Source organism: Lactuca serriola, chromosome 7 (genome assembly GCF_051521515.1).
Source record: "Lactuca serriola cultivar US96UC23 chromosome 7, Lser_US96UC23_V15, whole genome shotgun sequence".
Classification (NCBI taxonomy): domain Eukaryota; kingdom Viridiplantae; phylum Streptophyta; class Magnoliopsida; order Asterales; family Asteraceae; genus Lactuca; species Lactuca serriola.
Genome location: NC_136414.1, coordinates 28399320 through 28423339, shown reverse-complemented (window position 1 = coordinate 28423339; position 24020 = coordinate 28399320). Strand labels below are relative to the sequence as shown.

At 32.9% G+C, this 24020-nt stretch overlaps 3 protein-coding genes across 3 annotated transcripts; 2 read left to right on the top strand and 1 right to left on the bottom strand.

Moving 5' to 3' along the window:
• The first annotated feature begins 4081 nt into the window (after positions 1 to 4081).
• LOC145061558 (pentatricopeptide repeat-containing protein At4g21705, mitochondrial-like) lies at positions 4082 to 6106 on the top strand. The gene is made up of 2 exons (XM_079009070.1): positions 4082 to 4528; positions 4658 to 6106. Exons 1-2 carry the CDS (start codon positions 4097 to 4099, stop codon positions 5894 to 5896), a joined length of 1671 nt encoding a protein of 556 aa, XP_078865196.1. The 5' UTR covers positions 4082 to 4096; the 3' UTR covers positions 5897 to 6106.
• A 6051-nt stretch (positions 6107 to 12157) lies between these two features.
• LOC145063820 (uncharacterized) lies at positions 12158 to 12733 on the top strand. The gene has a single exon (XM_079011399.1). The coding sequence runs from the start codon at positions 12158 to 12160 to the stop codon at positions 12731 to 12733; it is 576 nt and encodes a 191-aa protein (XP_078867525.1).
• A 1904-nt stretch (positions 12734 to 14637) lies between these two features.
• GRXS17 (thioredoxin family protein) lies at positions 14638 to 17544 on the bottom strand. Its single transcript, XM_079009300.1, has 4 exons — positions 17248 to 17544; positions 16280 to 16354; positions 15463 to 16164; positions 14638 to 15311 (listed from the first exon to the last, which is right to left on the bottom strand). Exons 1-4 carry the CDS (start codon positions 17410 to 17412, stop codon positions 14796 to 14798), a joined length of 1458 nt encoding a protein of 485 aa, XP_078865426.1. The 5' UTR covers positions 17413 to 17544; the 3' UTR covers positions 14638 to 14795.
• Between the last annotated feature and the right edge of the window lie 6476 nt (positions 17545 to 24020).

Sequence of the window (24020 nt, the reverse complement as noted above, 5' to 3'; positions counted from 1 at the left end):
TCTTTGCCACTTGGCGTTTTCTCCTAAACTCTTATTTCATATTCCCGCTCAAATTTGATGATGACTTTCCAACTAAGAAAGCTATAAATCAGGAATAATAATTGGAAATTCCTTAAAATCAGCACTCATTATTTTGGATTGGATTTAATTTAATATAACTCAATCCCCTTTGCACCTTAAATCTTTGCAAATCACCGCCTCCCAATATCATTCGATTATGTTCCTTCTTCTTAAGCTAAACCAGACTCTCTCTCTCTCTCTCTCTCTCAAAACTATTTGATCTCCTCTGCCTAATTCCACTGTCACCGCCCATATCTCTGTGTTTTTTTTTTTGGAGACAACCAACATACCACCGCACCTCCAAGATTACCTCACTGTGACCATTAGTTTTCTCCCTCCATCCCTCTCTCTCTCTCTCTCTCTCTCTATATATATATATATATATATATATATATATATATATATATATATATATATATATATATAAACTACCAACACTCTTTCTATCGCCGGAATCTGGCGACAAGGTAAAATTTCGTTTTGGTATTTGATTTTTCATCATATTTTTTTATTCAAAGGTTCGACTGTGATGTTTTCTCATTTCATAGGTTCAAATATCATTTATTTTGATATCAGAGGTTCTGATTTTCAACAACACTGTAGATCATTCTTACATTTTTGTACATAAAGCATTATATATTTCTTTAACTGAACAAGAGTTTACACTGCTTTCGATTTTTGCCTCAATGAGGCAGCAACTCCATTTGGTTTTTGCATAGCTTTGAAGATTCATTTCAGTAAGGTAATTATTTTTTATTTTTCGGTTGTGTGTTATTCATTTGTTTATATCATCTTGGAGTGTTGTTCAGTTTCAAATTCATTCTTCTTCTATAATTAAAGATTAGTTTTTTTTGTTACATTTGCTTCTTTCCATTCCATTCTTCCTTGATTTCATCATACAGACACTGTCCACAAAATTGCTAAATGCATATAATAGTCAAAAGATTGTATCATCTTTTGAGCACGGTTAGATGGTACATATGTGGGGTATGTGGCAGGGGTATAACAATCATTTTGATTGGTTAGCCCTTAAAACTGATAACACAATATGTGACTACTTATTTGTAAGTTTTCTGAAAAAAATTCTGATGTGTATGTTTATTGTGTCTGTGAAAAAAAATTCTATTTTTGCGACTCTGCATTCATAATTTTTCTGAAAAAAAAAATTATGATGTATATGTGTATTGTGTCTGTGTATGTCTGTACCCTATTTGTAATTTTTCTAAAAAAACTTATAGCAATTTACTTTCAAAGCACATTGCTATAATTTGTGTGTTTGTGTTAGTGTATGTATGCACTATATATGTACTTATTGTATGGAAAAAATGGAATAATTAAGTAATAAACTTGCAAAAACAGTATAATACCCTGAATTTATAGAATATATATTAAAAAAATCAACAAATCTTGAATCGTTTGAGAATAAGAGTGCAATTACAAGTCCAAGATGTGCTTTTTTTTAACTATAATATGCGCCTACATATTACTTGCATTCAAAATATGAATATATCCTTAAATTGTACCACTAGCAACAAATTTGTTAAGGAAAATTGATGTTTATGTCATGATTTATAAACCAACTACTCCTTATTTTTTCCCTCATGATCCTTTTAATGTCATGTATTATATTATCTTCGTATTTTCTTCCCGCATGCTCTTTTTCCAACCGAATTACCATTATACCCTCCTCATTGTTTCGAATTCAAACAATATTTTACAATCACATAAAATCAACTATGATATTACAATCGCCAACTGTTATACCCCCTCTTAATTGCTTCCCGGATGTTGCATTTCCATCAAAATTACCATTCTACCCTCCTGATGTGTATCGAATTCAAAAAAGATTTTACAATCCCTGAAAATCAGCCATTAAATTAATATAAAATGATTTTCCAATGCATCTAAATCATCCATGATATTCGAAATGCCATTTAAACATGTTTGTTAATGCTGATATATTAGGAAACCTTTATTCGAATAATTATTCAAAAAATGCAAGTACTCATTGTTCATCTTAATCAACATACGATTCCTATTTTGTTGGAATAAATCCCCACTAATTTTGTTTGATTTATTTTCATATTTTTTGAAATTATAAATATTATCCTCATACTAGAGTTCAAGGTTCTAACCTCCCACTGAAAATCTATTTCAACTTTATTATTTATTTTAGTTTTGATAAATTTTAATTTAGTAACACATTCTGCTTTGAAAGATCAATCATTTTCTGTAGTGCATTACCTATGAAAATACCACTTGCATTTGGCTCTTTATATAGAGCCTTGTGTTTTATAACTTCAAATTTTAGGTGTTAAATTTTAACATATTTTTATCATTTCTTTAAATAGAGGAAATAGCAATGCAATTTCATTATTTGTACATCATAATGTTCTACTTTTATTTATATGTATTATAATATCATAGTTTGAAAGTATTACTCAACTATAGCATTGTACTTTCATTTTTTATGCCCAATAGCAATGAAGACTACATTGTATTTCCATGATATTGATATAATTCGGTAGACTTTTATAAATAATATGCAAATGAAATAAATAGTCTTACAAAAGGCCATGACAGAACCAAAAGTAGGCAAAAAAGAAGCTTGGGGAGCCAAGACACAACTTACTATTCTTAGTTTTGTCTATGATTAATTGCTCCAAGGTAGGATGCTTTGAGCCATTGCTACTATTTTCGTCACCCATCTTTTTGATTGAATGGTTTATAACATTTTATTTACTTTGGTTTGATGTAATTCCATTTTAATGTGTTGAATTTTTTTATGATTTTGCATCAGGTTGTTGAAGCAATCACATATTACAAAAACGCCCTTGCACTCTCAACAATAAGCTTAAGTACCTAATCATTAATTTTACAAAGCTCGGTTAAAAATATTCTTAATTTGCCTTCATGTTTTTTGATGATTATTGCCTTGCATTTTGGTCATTCTCAAAGAAAGTTTTGCATTTGGGAATTGTTAAATTGGCATTTGATGAGTATTGCTTGCATCTAAAAAAAGATCAAACAGTATTTGGAATTTTATCTCAAGTTTAAAAGACAAATTATACTTTTTTGTTAAGAAATAAGAAATTGTAAGCTTGACATTAGTTTTGGAAATTTTGCTTGCTCATGAAAAGTTACATACATGATAGGTAGTGAATGTAATGTGTGTATGTCAAGTGATCTTAGATGGTTATCCGATTTTTTCTAAAAAGTTTGGTCGATATGTGGAATCAAATTTACATTTTGGACAAAATTTGTCACAAACTCTTCAAATGTGTTATACAAAATTACAAACTGTTCCAACCTGTTATACAAAATCTATTTTAATTTTTTATTAATAAATACATTTAACTAAGTATTGCATATATTTTTAATATTGTTGTCATTGTTTTAAGGGAAATTAGGTTTTTATTACTGTTTATGTGTAGTTGTGTCATGTGTGCTCTATTATTGTTTTAATGGAAATTATGTTGCTGTTAAAATATATTGTTATTATTATTTTCGATTGTAACAAGCTCCATTTTTTGACTGGTTTTATATGTAAAAAACAACATTTTTTTAATGTTTTTACTGATATTCTAAATCGACATATTTATCTTTGTTTTATATTTACATAGTCAATGGCTGCCCAAAACGTTACTTTGATACTAGCCCTTTATATGTATATAATTTTTTTTCTTAACCGTGGTTTCCACGGGTTATAACCTAGTTTTATATATAAATAAAAGCTACATGTTTCACATTACAACTTATAATTACGTTTGTCAATCATACTCATAATCAAGTTTGTCAGAATCTAATCCCCTATTTTATGAGAGATGCCAGATTTTAATTTTTTTTTTTGTTGAAATTACGGTATTTTTCATATTCGTATCTAGAACTTCAGATATACAAATCTATAAATTTCTAACAATATATTAAAATATTAAAATCTGGTATATCTGATTGGATAAGTTTTTCTTAAATTTTTTTGGGCCTGAGCCCAGTTAAGTAAAACTTTTGAGTTTAGAAGCCCAAGTATAGAACTAGAATGAAGCCGAACTCTGCAAATCTGCAGAGTGTGCAACTGTGCAACTTGCAAGTGATCGTTAGATTCGCAAAACCCTTCTCACAAAACCCTACACTCAAAACCCTACTCAAACAATCAACCATAGTGATCTCCAATTTGAAGGATTTCAGGATGTTGGCGATGGCGAGTCGATTGCGAAAACTGCAAATTGTTAAAAGTCTAATTGAAAGCCGATCATACACTACTGCTACGATTACTCGAAGCGAAAGCGACAACAGTAGCCAGAAGAAGGTGTCATTGTACTCGAGAATAAGCCCACTCGGTAACCCTAATTTGGCAATGACCCCGGAGCTAGATGATTGGATTGAAAAGGGGAAGAAGGTGCGACCCTCTGAGCTTAAGCAAATTGTTCATGACCTTCGCAAACGCAAACGGTATCATCATGCCTTGGAGGTTAGCACTTACAATAACAATTATCATACTCCCTTTCTGTTGATCCATTTTCAGGGTTTGATTATATCGATCCAGATTTCAACACTTTATTTCATTTTTTCGATTAGTATTCTTATCCGATCTGTGCAGGTTTCCGAGTGGATGAACAAGAAAGGCCTTTCTGCGTTTACACCAGTAGACCACGCCGTGCAAATAGACCTAATCGGAAAGGTCCACGGCTTCCTCGAGGCTGAAAAATACTTCAATACCTTAACCGACGGCGACAAAACCGACAAGACATACGGCGCCCTCCTCCACTGTTACGTCCGGCAACGTGAAACTGAAAAATCCCTCTCCCACTTCCAAAAAATGAAGGAAAACGGTTTCTTATCTTCAGTCACTTTCAACGACATCATGTGCCTCTACATACGTAACAACCAAACCGATAAAGTTCCCGATCTTTTACACGAGATGAAAACAAACGGAATCTCACCTGATAATTTATCCTATCGAATGTGTATAAACTCATATGGCGATAAAATCAACATCAAAGAGATGGAGAACGTATTGAAAGAAATGGAGAACGACCCAAAGATTACCATGGACTGGAACACTTATTCTGTGGTTGCAAACTGTTATATCAAAGCAAACAACATCGATGAAGCGAATGAAACCTTGAAAAAAGCCGAAAAGCTAGTGGAAAAAGACGGACTTGCTTACAACCATTTAATCTCATTGAATTCCCGTTTAGGAAACAAAGATGATGTTCTTCGTCTATGGAATCTTCAAAAGACTGCGTGTAAGAGGCTGATAAATCGTGATTATAGTGCAATAGTGAAATCTCTGGTGAGACTTGGTGAGTTTGAAGAAGCTGAAAAGGTGGTGACCGAGTGGTTTTCATGTGGAAATGTTTATGATTTTAGAGTCCCGAGTATTATAATCGATGGGTATCTAGAGAAAGGGCTGTGTGAAAAGGCCGAGGGTATGCTTGGTAAATTGTCGAAAGACGGGCGGGGTACAAGTCCGGGCAGTTGGGGCAGCGTGGTGGCGGGGTTTGTGAAGAAAGGTGATGTTGAGGCGGCAGTAAGGTGTATGGAAGCGGCGGTTTCTTTGCCGGTGGTGGAGGAAGGGTGGAAATTGGAGCCGGAAGTGGCCGGAAAGCTGTTGGATGGTGTTGGGGAGAAAGGGAGTAGCGAGGATGTTGAGTTGTTTATGGGGAAGTTGAAGAAATTTATGGGGTTTGATAGAGGGATGTATCATAGATTGCTTCAAGGTTGCATTAATGGTGGTAAAGAAGTGGGGAGAGTTTTGGATGAAATGAAAGCTGATGGGATTGAAGAAGATGAAGAAACAAAGAAGATTCTTGGCTTGCAGAAGAACAAAGTTTGAAAGACTTTTGTTCGAGTTAAATGCAACAAATAGCAACATTTTTTGTTTATTATAGCATTGTGCTCTTTCATTTTTTTCTTAGTGTGAAATGACAAGGTTGCCCCTGACACTCCTTCCCGCCGTAACCCAAGTGTAGTAGTAGCTGCAAGCCTGCAACTGCAATATAGTTTTGGGTTCTTTAATATAAGGTTTTGAAGTTTTTTTGGCCAATTTTGTTAATTAACATAACTAAAACAAGAGTTATTTACAAAAATGACCATATATTTGGTTCTTATATCCGTCCCTAATCCTTATTTTCTCCGATTTAATAAAATGATCACGTGGTCATGTGGATCGCCCTATCTTTTTGCTCCCGTTGCAAATGTAAATCAATAACTCTTTGTTTTAGAGTGCATTTAACAATTTAACAATTATATATATATATCTACTAATTTACAAGTGCCTGATGAACAGGTCTTTGTTCCCATTGGATGATTTTTGTTTTCATTTTTTTTCTTTATTTTTTGATTGTTTATCCATTATTATAATAATTGGTGGATTACCCATGTTAACAACCGTTCTTTTACCATCTACGTGGCATTTCTCACCTGCTCTATCAACTATGTGTTTGGTTTTCCCCTTGTATTCTGTTGCCATCGCACGGTATACCACCGCGTACTCCCTCCGCTCTCATTAATTCTTCCAATCCTTCAAGATCATTCCACAGCTTAGCCCCTCTGCCTTCTACCAATCGATGTCAAAAGTCACCGCTTCAATATTTACATAGCTTTCCCCCACCGTCTATATGCCATCAAAATAAATCTCTGCTTTGTTTTCCAGAAATTGCAACAATGTACCCACCTCCAGTTGATTCCATTTGATATCGACACCGGTGGAAGAAGAAGACGTCGGACCAGGTATCGATCAAAATTAGAATCGCTGCCCCCATTCACGAACATAAGGGATATCGACGAAGATGGCGTTGTGCCTTGCACCGATCCGCACCGATCCTTGAAGATGGCGAGTAAGATTTTTACATTTTTCTTTAGTCTGTTCTATTTCTTCTATAAACCCATGATCGGACCACCACATCTTCTAAGGCCTCAAACAACCCACCGCCAACTACACTATGTGTTACCTCCTCAAGCCACCAATAATGAATTTTTAAGGGTTTATAGATATGTCGACTTTTGCAAGCTTGAAAATGAGAATACTTTAGAACCTACTCCTAATTAGGCGACATGGGTCTTTACTCTTTACTTAAGATTCATATGGTTTGGTTGAGTTGGGCACCCTAGGTGTTCACTAAAATGTCACAAAGAATTTGGAAATATTTTATGAATTTGGATCTTTTTAAGGATTCATTTTCGTCAAAGTTTTATATTTTGTTAATAATCAGATTAGTATGAGTCGATATCTTTATGTACAGGTTCTGACTTGGCTTCCTAATCATCAATTTATCAAATTGACGAAGGCACCTAGATTAGAAGATTATGTACTGTGGAACTGTCTCCCAATTACACATTGGACTCACTAATGAAGATGTAACGGTCACACAACTGTCAACAACCAATTATTATCAATTTTCTTTGTATATTTTAATTAACTTGACAATTGATTTGCGTCTCAGGAACTATCTTCTGACTTAAGTATCAGTTGGTAAGTGAAACAGATATTTCATTAACTTTTACAAGTTGAAGAGAAAATTATTACCATTGTTGTGTTGAAGCCCGATTTCCAACTTGACGCCAATGATTATCAAGTGTTCTGTTTTGGGGGTATGTTATCTTGACTATTTCCCCTTTTTACTATTTAATATCCCTTTATCAACATGGTTCCATTGATAATGATTGTTACTGTATGCTTGCTTTGCACAATGGTGACTTTTCATTTGAATCCGACAGAAGAAAAAGATGGATAAGTAGCTGAGTTTTTTTTTTCTTTAACATTTGTTTATGCCCTTTCATTTCTATTTTGTTATAGTTCTTTTACCAGACTTGAACTTGGCAGATATTTGATGGTCAGAATGGGTCTGTAACAGGTATATATACTAAGGAGAACCTATTAAACAATGGCTGGAAAATATTGCCATCAATCTAATTGCCTTCCAATCATCTTTTGTGACATAAGTTAAAGGTAATTTTTGAAATTAAGTTCAAGTCTTGAATGGAAAATATGACATTAGTGAATGAATGTTGGTTTAAAGAAAGAGTGTTTGGAAAATGACATAGAATGCAATATCAAAATTACTTGGAATGTTGTTAATGTAAGTTGGAATTGAATTTGGGTTCATGAAGTATTATTGGTAAAAAGTTAGAAACATCAAATAATCAAACAATGTGAAACATCAAATAATGTCATTTAGATGTTGACATTGAAAGTTGTGTTTTTGCTATAAATTGGGCATATGTATGATGAATATATGTATTGATTGATGACATGAGACACGATTTCTCACGGGGATCAAGATGGAGCATTAACAGTGTATCAAATTGGCTTAATTATTATAATATCATCCTTTTTGTCCAAAGCGAGGGTATTTTGATAAGGTACATATATATTAATTTGACATTTTTTTAATGATTTTGAACTTTAGCAGGGGTTAGAGTGGTGTTATTACCTCTTTCCATTTGTGAAATTAAATAACTGCCCTTCCTTAGGCTGCTATTTTTACAAAAAAAAAAAAAAAAAAAAAAAAAAAAAAAAAAAGAAGCTAGCATAGGGTTAAATGAACTTGATTAATTTTTATTGGTTTTTGGAATAGAGTCATTGAACTCCATCTTATTTTCCTGTTTTCCTGCAGTGTAACATGTAGGTTGATTTTTTTTCACTTAGTCATTGAACTCCACCTTATTTTCCTGTTTTCCTACGGTCTAACATGTTGGTTGATTTTTTTTTTTTTTCACTTCAATTGTCTACCTGCGCATGCTTATTCATTGCGTAACTTATTTATTCTAATGTGCTGAAAATATCATAAACTTGCAGGCTTCTATTACTCCACCTTGTGTTATAATGATAAAGGAGAAACCAAGATTATGATTCACACCAAAAGTTTAACCGTTCTATCATTCTTTTCAGCTTTTCTTTTGAGTTTTATTGGAGATCATTTTAACCACGCCTCTGTCTTTGACTTCTGTAACCTACAATTAACATAAACTCTTTGTGCAAAAGGATGAATTAAAATCCAACCCCGCAAAGCGGGGAGCTTATCTAGTTATAACTATTTCAATGTTTTAAATCAATAACTCTTTGTTTTAGAGTACATTTAACAATTTAACAATTATAACTATTTCAAGAACATTGTGGCAAGTATGTTTTACCCTTTTAGGTTATTTCGTCTTGTTATCATAGTTTTGTAATCATACTTGATTAAAATTGAATTAATGTTACGTGAACCACTATCAATGTAAATTGATGAACATGTTGTGTAAGACAAGTCCGCAAACAAAAACCAGGGTTTCATCCCCTTTTCAGTTTCACCATGAAAAACCCATCAAAACTTAATGAGGAGATGAAATTACCTTTAATCCATATGATAGAGTTTGATTCTTAATTCCCTATTTCCCTTGATATTTTCTTGAATCTAGCTTTAGTAAGCTCTTTAGAGTGTGTGGATGAGAAACGAAGCATAAAGACAGACTAAAGCCTTTAATAGTCATTTTAGGAGTTCGAAGTTGGGACACGGAGGGTGACATGACCTGTGTTCCACCAAAAATTGCTTAAAATAGCAATGTACTTCATTAAAACTCATTCCCACGAGTTTTTAAGACCTCAACAGTTTCCACACAAATATGCTTATTTAGGCAATGTACTTTTAGTGGAAACTTCAAACAATCATAACGTCGTCATACAAACTTCTTTTTAGCCGATTCTTTCGCTCGCACGTTCTAAATTTTCATGGCAACATTCCAAGACCAAGAATTAGTCATTTAGACCCATTAGGTTTGACTTTCATAGTCTTAAACATCGACTATCAGTTAGCAGTTTACTAATATTAAATCAAAGAATCTTCTTGAAACAATATAGCTTTTCAACATAGTATTTTATCAAAATATCCAAGAGTTAATACAATATAACTAATTTTTTTTAAAGGATAATTACACCCTAGTTTATCGCTACAAATTTTCAAAATGGGGTGTTACACATTTTATATAAATAGGTGAAAACTTTTATTTGCATGTTGTTTTTGTTGATTTTTAGGTGATTCGAAGTTTGAACCGTGCTTCGTAGGATGTTATGAAGTAACTGTCATGTTGTATGAAGATTGGAGTTGAACTGCAAAAGTTGAAATTTTGAAGGATCTGAGTATACAAAAAGTTAATCAACCAAATGAACACTATTCTTAACCACTACTTGACCAAATCGTGACTGAAAACAAAGAAACTCGACGCGGGATTCCACTCGACCGAGTGGAATTCCTTCACAAATAGGGATGTCAACGGGGGCAAACGGGATGGGGAGTGAATTCCCTGCCTCCGCCCCCAAAATTTCCCCGTTCCCCTGCCCCCGATTAATTTTTGGTTGTCTTTTTTTAGGCTAAAAGAAGTCGTAATTTAGGCTACAAGAAATTATTTTTAGGTAACAAATAACTATTTATAACCGAATTTTACATGTTAAAAATAAAAAAATTATGACATTTTAAAAACATTATCCTAACAACTTAAAAACATGTTTTTTGATGAATTTTGGAAGCTCAAAATCATGTTATTGTTTATTATATTTATATAATTAATATATGTAAATATATGTGTAATTTATTAACGGGGTCCCCATAGGGGTTTCGGGACGGGATTGCCTACCCTCGCCCTCGCCCCCGAAATTATAACGGGGGTTAACCTTGCCCCTGCCCCCTGTTTTTTTTAGATTTTTTAGATATTTTCCCCAAACGGGTTAACCTTGCCCCTGCCCCCTGTTAATTTATTAACGGGGTCCCACGAGACTTTTTGACATCCCTATTCACAAACTTGAGTCGACCGAGTCGATTAGTTACTTCGCCTACATGATTTTTCCATGCTATAAATATGAACCTCAATTTATTTTCTCAACATCTTTGGTTTTGGAAGGTTGAGAGATGACTTTTGAAGCAACGAAAGATTGAAGAATATAATTGGAGCTTTTATTTGGTATCTTTGTCGGTTTAATTCCCAAAAACACTTTTCTATTACATCTTTGACTCTTGTTATTAGCCATGACCGGCTAAAAACCTCTCTTTTTCCGTTTAATTTGTTAATTTGACTATGTATGATTGATTTCATCGGATTGATGTTTTAGACTTGATTTCAACCTAATGATTTATGTTTTGGTTTTAATAAAGTACTTCAACTGATGTTTTCTTTCATGAATGACCATATGAAAGTTTAATTTGTTGTAATGTTATTAATTTATAAAATATGTGATTGTTTTATGAATTAACACAAGCAACAAGCAACAATTGGTTTTTAACTTAGGATTTAATATGTTGTAAACATAAAATCACATACTAAGTATTGAGTATTGTCGGGAATACTTAAAAAGAACTTAATACAACTTTTCAATCATAAACTAAGAATGTTTAGATTAGGATTAGTAAGAGCTTGTTTTAACTTATTAATAGGACACATAAAAGTGATATTAGAACTTATTAATATACTTAGTGCCAACTTATTGTCTAAACTAATTGATCAATTGCATATAGTTGAATATAATAGGAAAATGGTATGGTCTCAAATATGCTTTTATTCAAAACCCTATTTTTTATTTATTTTATTGCATGATAACTTTAGATTTTTAGTTAATTAAAAACACCCATTTTGTTTATTTGTTTCTTAGACTGAACGGTGTGGGCAACGACCACAACCGTTTTTGTGACGTGTCAAGCGCCTAAACGGCGTGGTAATGAGAACCCCCCCTCCCCCCCTATTCGTTATCTGCCGTTGTCAAGATGCCCGTTGCCCTCTTAACGGTCCATTTTTTGATCGTTGATAAGTTTTAAAAAAAATAACATTTTTATTTCACGTATAAATACATATACAAACATAATATTTTAAACACAACCTTTTCTCATCTTCATCTTCATTCTATTTTCAAGTTTCACAAAAAAACCCACTTTTCCTTTCAACCAACTATGGAGCAAAACCCGAACATCCCGCCTCCAAAAACAAACACATCCATCCCGATGGGTTTCACACAATACGAAAGTTATATGAACCTCCTCACCTCAAACTCACCCAATGCAATTTCCTACATCCCCTTACATGCAGCAAAACTCAAATCTTCAGCAAAACCTTTTCAGCTTTCAGTTCCATGCAACAAACAACCACACAACCACCACCAGAAATTGTTCTTGAAACACAAGCGGGAGGCAGTCGGAAAGGGAAAGGGAAAGGAAAAGGGAAAAAGAAAGGGAAGTCAGTCGCGGATACGGAAGAAGAACCTCCACTATGGTGGACACCGGATGAGGAGTATGCTTTGGCGGTGGCATGGTGCGGGGCTTCAAAGAATCCAACCATAGGAAATGATATGCGAAGAGTTGGGTTTTGGGAAGTCGTGCTCGTCAAATTCCACACACTTATGAAGAAACAACCATATCGGAATATCAACATTCTTAGCAGCAAATGGACTCCGATCAGTCGTCGGTGCACCAAGTTTAATGACATTTTCATGAGACTAGAATCGCAAAGGCAAAGTGGTGCGAATGATTTTGATGTTTACAAAGCCGCGAGGGAACAATATCAAGTGGAAATGGGGCACGCTTTTGAGTTTGAAAAAATATGGGAGATTGTTAGGCTAGATCCAAAATGGAATAAGACGCTGACATCGGGGGAGGCACAATCAAAGAGGTCCCACAGTTCTAGTTCGTTTGACGTTTCCGACGCATGAACAAATGTCGACCTCAACGCAGACACTGATGATATCGCCGACAACATCGAAGAGATCTCCCCCCCCCCCACCCCCCCCCCCTCGTCGACCGGTCGGACGAGACAAAACGAAACGTGCTCAACATCACGCAGACGAAATTAATAGAAGGGCACAAGAGTTTGCGGAAATGAAAGCAAAGTTCGACAAACACAATCTGATTGTCCAATATCCCCGACGACATCGAAGAGATCCCCCCCCCACGTCGACCGGTCGGACGAGACAAAACGAAACGTGCTCAACATCACGCAGACGAAATTAATAGAAGGGCGCAAGAGTTTGCGGAAATGAAAGCAACGTTTGACAAACACAATCTGATTGTCCAACAAAATGTTGATGTGCAACGTGAGCACTTGTAGTTTCTTCGTAAGCAAGTCGAGAAAGATCATATGGTGAAGGATTTAGCCATTCTCCAGACCAGCGAAGCAAATATGAGACCACGAGAAGCGTTAGTGTTCCGGAAGATGAAGGAGAAAATCGAAAGACAATATTTGGGTGAGTAGTTGATCAGTTTTAGTTTTTTAGGACGTTTTTTTTTTGCCTTCAATGTTTTTTTTTTGTGTGTAATGTTTTTATTATTATTTTTTATTTTTAATGTTATGGTTAATCTAGGAGTTAATTAAATTGCATGTTTCGTTTTATTATTAATCCAATGTGATTAAAAGAATATAATGGAAAAAAACGATCAAAAATAAATTAAATTGAAAAACCGAACAAAAAAAATGATGACATAGAAAGTTAGAAAGTTGAAGATGTTATCACTAGTTGTCAATTTCCTCAATTTGATGTTATAACACCACAATAAACATGTGAGGTGACAATTTTTAAGTATGATAACACCCCTTAATTAGTTGCATACACCCACTAGTTTTGTTAACGTTAATATATATAATGTGTAAAGGGGTGTAAATCGATTGTTACATGTCCATGTGGATTTAATCATGTTTTAGCTTATAACTAACAATATTTTTAACCCTATTGAAACTTGACACCGATGCCGTTGCATCCCATGACCATCCCAACACCAAAGGAAGCATGTCACTCATTGTTATTTGTTATAATATGATTTTTTGTAAGAATAAATGTTCTAATAAGAAACAATCTAAAATATAAATAAAATGTTATAATGAAAAAAAAATAAAAATATAAAATTAGGGGGTGTTTGGCTTAGTTTTTCAAACCCCAAAAGTCCTTTTTGGAAAAGTTACAAAAAGTCAGGATTTCCTGACTTTTCCAATAAGTTACTTTTCCTTATGTAAAAACTTCAAAAATAGCTTCTAAAAGTAGTTTGTCAAACATCTTTTGCTTTTTTTTTCTTTTCCAAAAAGGACTTTTGACTTTTTCAAAAAATTACTTTTCCTTATGTAAAAACTTCAAAAATAACTTCTAAAATTAGTTTGTCAAACATCTTTTGTTTTTTTTTTTTTTCTTTTCCAAAAAGGACTTTTGGCTTTGAAAAGCTAAGCCAAACACCCCCTATAATCCAAAAGAACCAAAAGTACGTTGCCCCCTAACGGCTGAACACCCACCCTCCCAATAACGGCTGAACACCCACCCTCCCAAGTGTAGTAATAGTTGTAACACAATTCCGGGTTCTTTTGGCCATTTTTTTCAGATCCATTGATTTATTATGATATTTATGTGTTTTTAGATAAAAGCAACATAAGAAATTGTAGACACATAATACATATTTTTGGCACTTTTTAAACCATTTGCCTTGTTTAACCCATTACACATCATTATAATATGTTTTTTTGATGTGTATGGTGTGAAAATGATTATCTGGTATCAAATAATCCAAACCAATATTTTTGGACTATTCAAGCTCTTAAATTGAGCTCAAATATTTTTAGAGATACACGAGACTATATCATGAAAAATCATCGCTATCAAATCGAGTTCAAGATCAAGCATGAACAACTACAAAACACCACATCAAATTCAACACTATGTCAAAATTACTAAAATACCCCACCACACTAAACAACTCAAACACGTTTCACTGTTCAAAACATTTCATCTTTTTTCACTCAGATAGTGTAGATCCAAGTTCACCATTGCTTTTCATTTCCAAAACAATATCACATCCTCCAATCAACTCACCCTTGTAATAAAGTTGTGGAAACGTTGGCCAATTCGAGAACTTCTTCAAACCCTGTCTAACTTCCTCATCACTCAAAATATCAAAAGAACCAAACTTTATACCTTCCCCCTCAAGGGCATTTACGACTTTTGAGCTAAAACCGCATTGTGGGGCACCCGGGGTACCCTTCATAAAGAGCATAACCGGGTTCGAGTTAACCAGCTTCTTTAAGCGTTCTTCAAGAGAAATTATACCTTTTTCAACCAAAATCTTTTCAAGTTCCCCACTTTTTTGCATCTCCAAAACTATATCCGATCCACCAATGAGTTCACTTTTAATGTAAAGTTGAGGGTAACTTGACCAGTTTGAGTAGACTTTTAGCCCTTGTCTCACTTCTTCATCTGAGAGTATATCAAAAGTCTTGAAATCAACCTTTTCTTCACGAAGAATATCGCATACCTAGAAAAAAAAAAAAAAAACTTTCTACTTAGATGACATTGCTATATATGATACAAATAGCAAAGTTAAGTGGTAATTTTTGACCAAAAATGTAAATATGTAAATGAATCAGTGATAAACCTTATAAATAAACAGGAAAAAAATAAATCACCTTTCGGCTAAAACCACATTTGGGCTCATCTGGGCTTCCCTTCATGAAAAGCATAACCGGGCTCGAACTTATAAGACTTTCAAGCCGACCCGTCAAACCCGAGCTCAAGCCCGTGGAATCCGTAACTCCACCCTTTTGACCCATGGGTTGACCCGCGATCACCTTGCTGACATCATTTCCAACTCCATGATCTGCAAAAGCTTGTTTCAATTCACCCCCCTCATGCATTGCAATTATAATATCCGACCCTCCAAGAAGCTCCCCTTTGCAATAAAGTTGAGGATAAGTAGGCCAATTTGAGAACTTCTTTAACCCCTCACGAACCTCATTGTCACTAAGAATATCAAAAGTACCGAATTTTACGTTTTCAGCCCTCAAGATTGCAACCGCTTTTTTGCTGAAACCACATTTGGGTTCTTCAGGGGTTCCTTTCATGAAGAGCATGATTGGGTGGGCCCGGGTCAGTTTTTCTAAACGGGTTTTTAGGGTTTCTGTGACACCGGTTGGAGGACGAGAGTGAGTACTTGAGTTGTCGATTTTGGCGATATCTTGAATTGCTTCTAGAATTGTGGGTCCCGCAGCCATACCTAGGCTTGCGGGGGCTGCGGGTTCGCCAGCATGGATGGACCCCACGACTTTCGCGATTTTGTTGGCTAACTCGGACGGAAATGCCCCTTCCAAGGTGTCAACTGTCTTTCCATCCTACCAAAAAAAAAAGAATTACCTTTATATGTGGATGTGGAGGGCATTCACGTCTTTTAATAATATTTTCCCAACATTTGTGAAGAAATGGAAACGGTGTTTCACAAAAAGTTACCTTACAAAAAGCAAAGTAAGGCACAGCAGAAACTGAATATGCCTCGGATATTTCTGGTTGTTCTTCAGCTTCAACCTACAATTCCATAAGCCCAAAACAAAATAAATAGAAGCTTAAATGATTCATTGCTATAATTGTTTCCATTTTTTCAATATATAATGTTGTAATGGGACGAAATGAAAGTAAGATGATATAATAAACAGATCAATGAAAATACGTTGTTATTTCTTGCATTGAATCCTAAATCCGACTACCAATCTTTTTATATTCCAACATTTTGTTTATTCTTCATAAAGATCAAACATGATAAATATTTTTGCAAGAAGTGTGTATAAACTAACACCATCATACACACTTCTTGCCCGGAATAATCAATGCAAAACTTTACATATTTTGCAAGAAGCAATTGTCCATGTGCAACAGGTCATATACAATGAGTCAAAGAGTTAACAATTCCTTGATTAAAATGTTAAGAGTTTATACATGAGACCAATAGTCCGAAAAAGCACTGAACATTGGGGAAAAAAAGTTTAAACTGAAAAAAATGGTTGAAGTGCGATATATGAAGCCAAAATATCCCAATGTTTTACTTAACAGGGAGTTCATGCATATAATACAAACAATACCCTGTGAAATAAGATCAAACACACATATAACTACTTAATTAAAACCTAGGTTTATGCTCAATTGAGGAAAAAAACGATTGTAAAAATCAGAAAGAGAAGATTAAAAATACAATCAAGGGATTTAGGTTATACATGTAATACAAACACTCCCGCATGTATATCAGTATATAAGATCAAACACGCAAGTAATCAGTTCATTGAGGCCCTAAGAAGTCAATAAAAGCATACCAGACAATATAGGGAAGAGAAACAGAAGTGATCATGAAGCTATTAAGCAGATAAAAACATACGTAACTGAAGAAAAAACTTATACAAATCACAAAGTGAAGATTAGAAACATACCCTTAAGAAATGGGCATGAGGGAAATCAGTGGAAAGATGAGAAAAGACTTGATCCATGTGCTTAGAAGCTTCACACCAAGAAGCCCAGAAGTGAATCATGACAGGCGACCCTTCTTTCACAAGATTATCAAGCTCTTGCTTTGACTTTAAATCTTTAACGGCCATTTTTCTTTGTTTTTTTCTTCCAAAACCCACAGAGGGGAAAGCTGAGAGAAAGTAGAGGCGAAGAAGAGTGTAAACGTTGATGCCTTGGAGAAGGGAATTTCAATTTAGGGGAAGGAAAACCTATCAAGAAAAGATCGATATGATGCTTTCTGGATGATTGAATAAGCTTCTCACTTTTAATGTCAGCCGTTGATCTTATACGACCCGAAGTTTGCGGTGTGACCCGATTGAAATCCAAACTTATCCTTGTTATTTTATCTGGTAATACTAAAAAGTTATGAGATTAAACGAAAAAATTCGATTTTATACTCTTATAATTGTATCAAATAATTTTCAATTTGTTATGGTTCTGACCGATAGATTAAACATTAAAAAAACCACACAAAAGATGTTAAGGCTTTTATTTTTCTTTTAAATTTTGATACTAAATTTTATTTTATTTTATTTTTAATTTTGACATTTTATTTTTTGTTCGAAATCGAACATCATTTTTTTTTTCAATTTTATTCAATGTTGACAATTTTACATTTGAAATTGTATAAATAATTTTTGTTACATTTGAAACCGTATAAATATTTTTTCATTTAAAAACCACATGTTTTGTATAAATACAAGGTTTTTTTCACCTTCAAACCATAATATTATCTGTAAATATGTATTAGTTATATTCTAACCATATATTTTTATTAAATAAGCAAATTTAAAACGAGTTTGGAGGTGTGAAATGCATAGTTAAATAAACTAATGTGATATCGGCAACACAAAGGTACTAGAGTCGCTTTAATTATCTAAGGACTGTTTGTTATATATTCATGATTAGTTGTGAGACTCATGTATTACATGAGTTAATTTAAAAAAAATTAAATATGAATGTCTAAATAATTGAAAACTTTGAATTTATAAGAAAATAAGAAAAATAATGAATTATTAAAATTGAAATGTTTTTTTATCTTTTAAATTTAAACAAATAATTTAAATAAATAAACAAAAGAAACCAATAAACTTTAGTTTAAAATTTTTGAAATTAGAAAGTAAGCCCGTTAATGAAATTGATATCTATTTATTACTATATCTATTGTAATTATTACATTAAAATATTATATTGAATTTAATAAAATAGGAAAACCTATAAAATGACATGTGGAAAAATAAATAATTCAAAATTACTACAAATTGACATTTGTCAAACTGAAGGAAAACATATCATGTGACAAAAAATTTCTTTATTTATTAGGGAGAATTTTTGGTTCATGTAAATATATTTCTTGATTTGTTGGAAAAAAATATAGCATCCTAATAATACATGAAAAATACGACTATAATATAATACAACTATAATATAATTAATATATATTTAGTTTGTTATCTATAAAGTTGTTGTATCTTAATTGGATTATTTGTAATGAATTCCAATTAACTACACAAGCTTTATAGATAACAAAATAAATATGTATTAATTATATTATAACCGTACATGTCATGCATTATTAGTATGCTATAATTTTTTCCAACAAATCAAAAAGTATATTTGTAAAAACAAAAAAACCATGAATATATACAACAAACGGGTCCCTTGATAATTAAAACGACCTTCAGACCTTCGTTTTTCCGAGATCATATTAGCTTATATGGTTGTGCATTCCACACATACAAACTCATTTTAAAGTTGTGTATTTAATAAAAAAAGATAGTTATAATATAATTAATATAACATTATGGTTTGAATATAAAAAAAACTTTGTATTTGTACAAAACAATATGGTTTTTAAATGATAAAAATGATTTATACGGTTTCAAATGTAATATATATATATATATATATATATATATATATATATATATATATATATATATATATAGTTTCAAATGGAAAATGATCAACAGTAAATAAATTTAAAAAATAATGTTTAATTTGGAACAAAAAAATATATTTATACGATTTCAAATATAAAAAAAAATATTTACATGTCATTAGAGCTGACAATGGGTTGACCTAAGTTGAGTTCGGATTTAACTCATTTATTAATTGGGTTGAAGTTTCCAAACCAACATGTTTCTCTAAATATGTTGATATTTTCAACACAACCCAACCTTTTACATAAATGAGTTAATCACGGGGTTAACTTGTTTATATAGTTTTTGACCCAACCTATTACATAATTGGTTAAATTTGAGTTAACCCATTTAAAATAAAAATAAATAAATAAATAAACTAAAGATTATACCAAACGTAAATAAAATTTCAAAATATGACAAAAGCACAATTGTAATTTACAAATACAAATAAATTGTTCAAATAACATTAAAAATGTTTAATTTTAATGTGATTTTGGAGTGTCTAATAATATCAATGCTAAGAAACATGATGAAAATTTGGATTTCATTTTTTAAAACATAAATAATACAAAATTATAATTTATAAATTAATACTTTGATTAATACATGATAATATTCAAATATCTATTAAATATATATATATATATATATATATATATATATATTAAATTTAAATTGGTTGACGAGTTGAAAACATGTTGATAAATTTTCCCAATCCAACATATTTAATTAAATGGGTTAAACGGATTGACCCATTTAACTTAAATGAGTTTAAAATGTCAACCAAACTCGCTAATTTTAGGTTGGGTTAGCGGTTTGGGTCGATTTTTAACGGCTCTACACGTCATCATGAAACGTCAGTAGGCAACTGGGGTGACCTGGTCAGAATTGTAACAAACTGAAAACACAGTGTCCAATTTGAAACAAAAAATAATGTGGTGTCGAAATCGATTTATGTGTAAACTTAGCGACTTTTGAGGTATTTACTTTTTTTTGTGAATTTTTTGTACTTTTTTCAAATCATTACCGCTCACAAATCATAATTTACTTAAAAAATATTTCATAATATTTTAATAAACCTATGCGGTGAATGATGATCGGTAAGAACATGTAGTGCGGTTGCTTATGTGACTAAATGTCTTGTATGATATATGCATGTTTCCATACCCGTGTACTTGAGATTAACTCACTGTATTGATGTTGACATTTGTTTCTTTTCTTGTTGTTTTGTCCTTGCATTGGTACATGTAGCTTGATTTGATGGCTTGGTAAGGTTGGATCCACTTTTGGGGTAATTACTTTTAGTATTATAAGTGATGATACGGTTCAGACATGTTGTGTGGTTTTCATTTACACTTAGTTTTGGTGCTGGTTTCATGAACTTCTCATGGTGTGTTTTTTGAATTTTTTTTTAAGTAATGTTGGTGATATTTTCAAATAAACTTATTAAGACTTATGTTGTTATAATTTGTTAAAAGATGATTTTAAATACAAAAAAATTGAGGTGAAAAATCACAATGTTACATTAGGGCCTATCGTCGCTTCCTTATAATTGGATAACTCATCCATACTAACTAGTGTACGATCATTGATCAGCATGTCTCCTTTTGTGGTAATATAGAAGCCATAGAACTAAGGAAGAAGATGAACTCTATTGGATCTATAAAGAGGATGTGAAGATATATCTGTTTCCTCAATAAGTGCATCAACTTTTGGTTGAGTGCTAATGTCAACTATAGGTTCTTCTTTGTTTGACTATTGAATTTCTTCAAGATCAATTTGACTCCCACTGTATTCTTTGGATATGGGATCCCTTTCAATATGAAGATTCCCCTTTGGAAATAAACACCTTATTCTTAGAAGGGTTTTAAAACAAGTATCCAACAGACCTTCGTGGATAACCAATGAAGTAACACTTTCATGATTTGAGTTTGAGTTTATCATTGACCTCGCGACGAATATAAGCTTCGCAACCCTAAAATTTTACAAGTGCTAAAGAAGGGTGTGTCCCACTCCACATTTTAGAGGGTGTTTTAGTAACCTTCTTAATTGGTACGAGGTTTAAGATGTGGGTGGTTGTCTCTAAGGCATACCCCCAAAAATTTATCGAAAGTGTAGCTCAACTCATCATAGATCGAACCATATCTAATAGCGTTTGATTTCTTCTCTCAGCAATACCAATAAGTTGTGGCATTCTGGGAGGAGAGAATTGTGAAACTATTCCACATTTCTTTAGATAATCAATGAATTCAAGACTTAATTATTCTCCACCCTTATAGGATATGAGCATCATGGTCTTTCTTCCTAGTTGATTCTCTATTTCATTTTGAAATTCTTTGAACACTTTAAAGGTTCATGACTTATGCTTGGTTAAAATACATATATCCATATCTATTAAAATCATCAGTGAAAGTCACAAGGTATCGTTCATCATCTCTTGTGGAAGATCAAAATGGTCCACAAACATTTGTCTGGATGAGGTCCAATAGTTATTTGCCTCTTTCAAAGTGATCTGTGAATAACACATTTATCGTCTTGCCAAGTAAGAAAAATATGCATACATCATCTGACTTTAAGTCAACTGATTCCAAGATCTCATATGATTAGATCTTGGCAATGCGTTTTTTGTTTATATGTCTAAGAAGATAATGCCACAAACATGATTTATCCAATACACTATTAGAAGAATCCGCGTTTAACATTAGATTGTTAGACTTATTCACGCAAAAAACATTCTCATAAATATCATTGCAAAGAGTAACTTTGAAAATAAAAGAACCATTCTTATAAACCAAAATTTCACTATTTTCATTATCAAAAGAAAATCGACAATCATCCTTATACAATGCATGAAAATAGATAATGTTCTGTGCTATATTAAGCGAAAAAGCAACAATATAATAAAATAAAATGAATACCACTACTAAGAACGAGCTCGTAATCCCTGATCCTTGTAACAACTGCATTGTGCATGTTTCACATGATCAGGTTGAACTCCTTATGCTTCAACTTCCTACTTTCCTTTAGTCCATACATATCAGAGCAAAAGTGAGTACCACATCATGTATTAAGAAGCCAAGAATTAGAAGTGGATGTACTATGGAGTTCAATAATAAATATAAATGAAGTGACAACCAATTTGACTTTTCCCTTCTTCAGATCCTCCAGGTATTTGATGCATCTACGTTTCCAATGCCCCTTAGTCAGACAATAGACACAGATGGCCTTATTTGGGATAAGTGGCAAGAAATATGTCATATTTGACTTTTCTCTTAGGGCCTTGGTTAGACAGCTCAACCTTAGCCTTTTTTCTTATAGGATGAGAAACCCTTTTCCTTTTAGTAGTACAATGATCAATTCCCAATACAGGAGTAATATGGTTAGAGTTAAGAGTTTTTTTATGCTTCCTTTAGTAGTATTAAGCATGCCATATAGCTCCATAAAGGTCTTTTCGAGGTTGTTCATATTATAGTTCAAAATGAACTATTGATACGAATAAGAAAGTGAGTTCATACGCATGTCAATGGTTTCTCAACTCAACACCAAGATTTCCCAATCTATCTATGTATGACTTCATTTCTTGGACATGTATACATACATATGCTCCCATGTGTAGTTTAGATTCCATGAGGGATTTAATGATCTCTTATTGTTCATTCCTAGCTTGCTCTTGGAACATTTCCTTAAGTTGTCGATTCATGTAAAAGCACCATAGTTCTTAAATCTTTTTTGGAGATCAAAGGACATTGTCTCCAATATGATGCAAGCCTCTTTAATCGATTCATCATAGTGTTTGTTGTAGGCAACAACTTCTTCATCAGTAGGCTTGTATGGAAGTCCAATAGCATCCTCGTCAAGAACATACTCCTTGTTCCCGTACCTCAAGGTACATATCCAATCAAGGTAATTAGGTTCGATGATTTTTTCCCTATGTAGAATTGACAGAAACGATAAGATAGAGTTTTGAGTTCATAAAGGATGAGGAAGAAGGTTGTTGATGTTTGGGATCGAAATCTACAAAAGAGAGTTTCAATTAGTTTGATAAGATTAATCCTTAAATATAATTACCCTAAATAAATTATTTAATAAGGCTAGGATCCACATTTGGCTTTATGATGTGTAAAGGGTTGTCGTAAATACACCATAAAACTATTTAGGTGGACAATACCATTTGCTAATTTCAATCACTATGAAATTCCTAGATCTTTGAGATTTAATGACTATCAATGGCATATTAATCTCAGATTATGCTTATATTAAATTCTATAACGAGGCTGTCGTTGATCATAGAACAGATGATGAATCAACCATGAAAAAATGTGTGGTCCCCAACTCAAGTTACGCTTGAGATTCGAGAGCTCCAGAACATTCTCAACTATACTCTCAGATTGATATATCAGTTAACCACATGGGCTCCACCAACATATTATAAAAGAATGTGCATATTTTATGGGCAAAATAAGATTCACATTTTTAATAAAACGGGATTTTTTTACTTTTAATTTAACACTTTTAACTTGAGCATTATTAATCAAAACCTGTTTGGTAACTTCACTCCCAAAATGCAAAAAGGCTGTGAGGATGGTAAATTATGAGATTTTCAAAACCAGCCTCATTAGATTAGAGAGACCTTAAACCTCTCTTATAACATCAAAGTGGGTGAGCCTAGCCATGGTTCGATTGATAATATATTAATCAAACATGTAAGTGTACATGTTGTAAATAGTGTAATAGATACAGTAATCATGCTATTATATAATAAATTTAAAATT

Coding starts and splice junctions, on each gene's coding strand:
- LOC145061558 (XM_079009070.1), top strand. CDS start 4,097: ATGAAGCCGAACTCTGCAAATCTGCAGAGTGTGCAACTGTGCAACTTG. Junction 4,529..4,657: donor GGTATCATCATGCCTTGGAG/GTTAGCACTTAC, acceptor CGATCTGTGCAG/GTTTCCGAGTGGATGAACAA.
- LOC145063820 (XM_079011399.1), top strand. CDS start 12,158: ATGCAACAAACAACCACACAACCACCACCAGAAATTGTTCTTGAAACA.
- GRXS17 (XM_079009300.1), bottom strand. CDS start 17,412: ATGGCCGTTAAAGATTTAAAGTCAAAGCAAGAGCTTGATAATCTTGTG. Junction 16,355..17,247: donor CTCATGCCCATTTCTTAAGG/GTATGTTTCTAA, acceptor ATGGAATTGTAG/GTTGAAGCTGAAGAACAACC. Junction 16,165..16,279: donor CTTACTTTGCTTTTTGTAAG/GTAACTTTTTGT, acceptor TTTTTTTGGTAG/GATGGAAAGACAGTTGACAC.